General features: G+C 36.5%; 1 protein-coding gene across 1 annotated transcript in view; it reads left to right on the top strand.

The window, feature by feature from the left end:
- LOC112152027 (transcriptional enhancer factor TEF-3) overlaps window positions 1-5,967 on the top strand; it is a gene marked incomplete at its 3' end in the record, with an annotated part of 36,712 nt that overhangs the window by 12,585 nt on the left and 18,160 nt on the right. Inside the window, 1 exon segment of the mRNA XM_024281250.2 lies at window positions 4,919-4,983. Coding sequence (XP_024137018.1) covers window positions 4,919-4,983 — 65 coding nt within the window.

Raw genomic sequence — 5,967 nt, 5'->3', positions numbered from 1 at the left:
ACCCTTATATTCTTTTAGAATCATGTCAGGTGTTTCCATTGCTTTTTATATAGATATAGATATAGATATACAGTCTTTATAGATATAGACATAGATATAGACCTAGATATAGACAGATATATACATGGATATAGACAGATATATACATAGATATAGACATAGACATAGATATAGATATAGACATAGATATAGACAGATATATACATGGATATAGACAGATATATACATAGATATAGACATAGATATAGACATAGACATAGATATAGTTATAGACATAGATATAGACATAGATATAGATATAGACATAGATATAGATATACAGTAGAAATAGATATAGATATAGACATACATATAGATATAGATATACATATAGATATAGATATAGATATACAGTAGCCATAGATATAGATCATGATCACATGTGTCCATGTCAAGGCCCGGGATCCCAATCTGGCCTTCTGGGTAATTCTATCCGGCCCTCCAGATCATTTTATTTTATTGTTATTAATGGCCCGATGTTATCTTGCACTCATTTCTAACTTGCATAATTTTGACAAAATGTTTTTTATGGACATTAAAATAATGAATGTTCTTTAAGGTTTAAGTTGATTTATTCTGTTTTTATTAATAGTTATGTTAAAATGTAAAGGTTTTAAAGTTTTAAAAATTTAGTTTTAGTGCTGTATGTTTATCCTGTTCGGCCCGCAACCTAAGGTGTGATTGAATATGACACCCCTGATATAGAAATAAATATATATACAATTTTTTTTATTTGCAGTTTTATTGCTTCAAAAACACAACATGTAACAAAAATATTTCACAATTCATTTGGTGGACAGCATTAAGGTGTGTGGTCTTAAAACTTTTTCTATCATATTTAACTTTAAAGGTTTTTTTGTCTAATCAAAAAGATGTTGGACAAAGCAAATTACAGTTAATTTTAAAAGCTTCTGTTTACTGTTATTATTAATATTTTATTAATATTTTTCACACTATAGGGCCCTCCGAATAATACTGTCATTTAATGGTCTTTTACGAATTTATGTTGTATAAAATGTGCACCAAACTATAAGGCGCATTAGGCAAGATAAGAGTCGGAAATATGTCTGTCAGTCAGACTTTATTAACTGTGTTTACAATAACTCTAGAACTTGTTTGTGACACACTAGAAGCCTTAGAGTATTCACAATATCTGTAACTCCCAACCTTATTTGTAACACGTAAAAAAACACAGTACGACGCCGCTACATGCTAGAAGCGTAAGCGTATTAATAACACCCATAACTCCAACCTTATTTGTAATACGTAAAAAATGTACTATAGATATACTGTAATTAGTGTTGCTGTTTGCACAAAGGGAGGAGAGGAAGAAATTTCATCTGTGCTTTGTATGCCCTGTACTCAGCATACTTGACAAATAAAAGCCTACTTGACTTGACTTGAACACAGTACAACGCCGCTACATGTTCGCCGCATTAGAAGCGTCAGTTGTATTCGTTTATTCACAATACCTGTAACTTGTTAGCAAAGCATTAAAACAAACTGATACGACTAATTCAAACATCACTGTGACTATGCTAACTCCAAACCTTGTTAGTAACACGTAAAAAAGCAAAATACTGCTACATGTTAGCTACATTACCGTATTCAAAAAAAAAAAAAAAACATTCCAAAAAAAGGCGCTGTGTTCCCCTCAAAATTGTTTCAACATCAGTGAAAGCACACTTTTGGTTTTTTTTGTAAAAAAAAAAAAATTAAGGCTTTTGAGCCACCCAATAGTCCAAATATATGGTAATTGAGATGTATTAACTACAAAGTTTTGAGGTCTTACAAACATTTGACAAGTCTAACAAAAATAAAAGTGCAGGCTGAGAGAACAAGCCTTTCGGTTGAAAAAAAGAAAAACCTCCCTGCATGAATTTTCAGTTGAAAATGACTTCTGAACCACAAATATATCAGTGTAGGTTGTTTTTCTTAAAGACTCGGCATCAAAACATCAATCCTTTCAGAACAGCAAAGTGGAATTCCTTGTCTGAGCAAGCTGTGAGGTTCAAGCTCTCCGTTCTCCCACTCAGAAACGCCGCTTCCCATTCCACCCAGGATCTGATCGCTCCTATTGACTGACAGAAGGATTCGTGTTTCCGGCAGCTATCGGGTTTGCTTTTTTAGGACGCCCGACGGAGTCAGCTGATTGGGAGTTTGGTGTTGTGATGTCTGAGCAAAGCAAAACTATGTGAGAGTAAATGTGACGAGTTTGTACCAAGTTGTGTGTCGTGACTGATCTGTGTGTTAATTCATTTGGGGAAATGGTGCTGAGAGGAAAATAGTCGTGTTTAAGAGGTGATGTGAACACGTGTTGAATTTGTGTGCGTTCTGTTGAGGTGCTTGTTATTTAAAGATTCACAATTTATTTTGTAGCATGTCTTTTTTCAGTTTTTCTTCTTAATGTTTATTCTTTAGTCTTTTAAAGAGATATTATTCACAAAGATGTTACTATTAAGCTACATTCACACTCCCTTTGCCAACACTCAAGCAGTGAAAAGTCTATATAAACACACCTAAATGTGCGTTTCAGGCTTCCCCATTCGTAGCTATCACTTTCTCACATAGCTACACAAGTTTCTACGACTATTTTCAGGGTCTATGTGTAAAACGCCACTAAACTTTGACCAAAAGGGGGCTCAAATTTGGGAGTGACGTACAGACGGCTTCCCTTTTCATTCAATGAAGTGTCAACCTTTTATAAATATGTAGGAGAAATTAATAATTGCTGTTTGTGTCCAGCTGAAAATATATGGCACCAAGTTTGAATAAAGCTGTGAAAGAAAAAGCCTGGAGCAAGAGTTGCAAGATTTAAGACTCTTCCAACTGTAGGTGGCGGTCAATACAATAAATTAAATGCGGCAATATTAATGAACAGTACAATGTGTGCAAGGATTTGTACTTCAGAACGTATTTTACTTTATGAATTATTCCAGTACTTTTAGATATTTTACTTTGGACATATTTAATTTGTGGCTTCCAGGTTAATTTGTTATCAATGATTATGCCAAGGAATTTAATTTGGGGTACCTTTTCTATTGTAGTATCTTCTGTATATATTGGCAATTCAGAGTTATCTTTAGAATTACCAAACATAATTGCCTTAGTTATTTTTAAGTTTAGAGATAGCTTATTTATGTCAGTCCATGTTTTGATTTTTTAAGTTCACATTTGTATTTATTAGTGTATTGTAGTTGTCATTCGAATAAAATGTGTTGGTATCATCTGCAAACAGTATTATTTTTAATAAACATGACACGTTGAAAATATTGTTTATATAAAGGTTAAATAATTTGGGACCTAGAATTGAGCCCAGAGGGACTTTGATGATAGCTTTATGGTGTTTCAGCTTGTTTGATGCTTAAAACTTTGCATTTGTTATTGTCGTTGGATCTGGTCATCAGAAATATCCTTAGCAACAGTTGCTAGCGTCGTTAGCTCCTGTCGTTTCACAGAAAATGCAGAAGATATGGCTTAGTAGTATATAGACAGGAACAAATGTTCAATAAACTTGTTCAGTAGACAATGAACCAAAGATATAGACAGTGGATGCAAAAACATATTTTTGGCACAAATGGAACCCCATACAGCCCAGACTCTGCCTTCAGTGGCCCCAAGGTAAATTGAGTTTGAGAATCCTTTGCTAGAAGGAGGAGCCCCTCCCTGCTTGTCCATTGTGAACAATAGAGGCTAAATCAAGTTCAATCATGTTCTTAAATGTTGCTATGGTGTATTCGTAGTTTCAGAATTACAATAAATCTGGATGTAAAAACAATAAAATGTAAGTAACTAAGTTCATCTTGTTCTCAGCGACAGTTTTTGGTTTATTTTGTGATGCTACACAATACTAATATTTCATTTATAATTGATTTGTGTTTTACCTGGACGCATAGATTTGTCCATATCTACTTTTCCTTGATTTTTCTATCCAACAAGTTTGTAGCAGCTGAGTTTAAAACATGGGATGGAGGGGTTAAAGCCATACTCCACTAACGTTGACACACACACACACACACACACACCAGCTGCCTCGTGGGCGCACCGGTCCAGCCTTCTGGTCATCGTCTGTCCCGAGTCCGGTCTGAGGATCGCATGGCTGCAGCCTCCACCTGCTCCACCAGCGTGACTTGTCTGTCAGCAGGGCGCAGACACACTCTCACCCCAGAGATATGAGCTAAGTGAGCGCTCGGGCTCCGCGTCTGAGGCTGATGCAAGCTCTCACTCAGACAGAAGTGTATACTTAGTGATTAACTTACGCCTGCAGCTTGAGGTGTTGACGCACTTGACAGCTTCACCGCTACGTTTCTGCACGCGTTTTTGAGTGCAGATCTTACCGTATGAGGGTGCACGTGCAATGCACAAATATGTGCACGCTCAGCGGTGCGTGCAGGAAACACTTTGAGACTTTAGTTTAACTAATTTGGTATGGGCACAAAATGTATTATGGATTTCCGTGTCCTCATTTGTCCCTGTTATCAGTTTGCTGTAGTCGGAAAGTCTGAGAAGTTTGGCTGGTTGGTCGTGTAAATGTTGGGTCATCTTGTCATATTTTCCACAATTTTCAACTTCTAAGTAATAAGTTTCAATATTTAAATGTAGAAATCTTATACTAAGTTAGGATTCACAGGGGGAATTGGTTACAGCTTTGAAATAATTCACTTATCTCAATTATTTGCTGCTATTGTTCTTGTTGGACTTTTTTAAAGTAAATATTTTAACAATAAAACACATCTTTGGCCATTAAAATGTTATCTTTATGTTCAGTTTGAGTGTAAGCCACAATAAAATACTATTGTATTAAACTACATGTCAGTTCTTCTTCTAAAATAGACTGATGATTAGGGATTAAACTGATTTGTCTCTTGACTTCCTGTAGGACGGAACGAGCTGATCGCACGGTACATCAAACTTCGCACGGGGAAGACACGAACCAGGAAGCAGGTGAGTTTTCTACAAATACCACTGTCCAGACCCCTATTTTTGAACTCCTCCATAAAATCCCGTTGAGTGATGCCCACAAAACCCTCCAGACCCTCACTCCCCTTCTGTTTGGAGAGCTGGAGATGTTGATTGATTTATGGCCAGGGCCCAATGCACAGATGCTATAGGATCGTGTGTCGGTGTTGTTTCTTCACCACCTCATGGATCCGGTGCTTGTTAGAAGGGGAAAGGAACTGGGGAATACAGGGATCTAGATGGGAGGCTGAGGCGGGATGGCGAGGGATTTGGAACTCTATCCTCGTTACAGTATCTGATATGGAAGAACTGATGTATGCGGCATTGATGGATGTGGAGAAACGGGGCGTCTGTTAAGTCAACTGGCCAACTTAGTGAAGCATTGACCAATAAGTCCTGAAACAGTGAGACCGGTTGACGATATGGAGGGAAACCTGCTGGTTCATCAGCATCAAAACATGACTGGCGGCTTTGTTACCAAGAAAAAAGGAGCAAAATGTGTTTTATTTGGCACTAAAATACCTTTTCTGCAAACTGGATGTAAAACACTAAGACGCACGTTATAATATTGTCCTCCTAGCTAAATCGTTGTTGTTTCTTGCTTATTTGATGCAATAAATAATCAAATAAACAAAAATATTTAAAAAACGTATTTAGTGAAATTATCGAGTGAAGTTGGTCCTGTATATAGAGATGGAACAACAGTGATGTTAATTTTTATAATGTCCAACCACTGAAAAAAATCACCAAAAATTTGAAACGGAGTAGCACAGCGATGGTGGCAGTTGCTATGGAAAAACGTTTTGTAAGCCTGATATAAGAGGATATGATGTCACCTGTCAATCAAAAGCTCCCACCCCACATTTTCAATCTCAAATGTAAAGAAAATTAGTGAAGTATGAAGGAATTAATTCACTTTTTATATAGCACTTTACAACTGCTTATAGCCTACCAAAGTGCTTCACAATA

The sequence above is a fragment of the Oryzias melastigma genome, linkage group LG6, assembly GCF_002922805.2.
Source record: "Oryzias melastigma strain HK-1 linkage group LG6, ASM292280v2, whole genome shotgun sequence".
Classification (NCBI taxonomy): Eukaryota; Metazoa; Chordata; class Actinopteri; order Beloniformes; family Adrianichthyidae; genus Oryzias; species Oryzias melastigma.
Note: the sequence above shows the minus strand (reverse complement) of the source record. Positions and strands in the feature narration are given on the sequence as shown.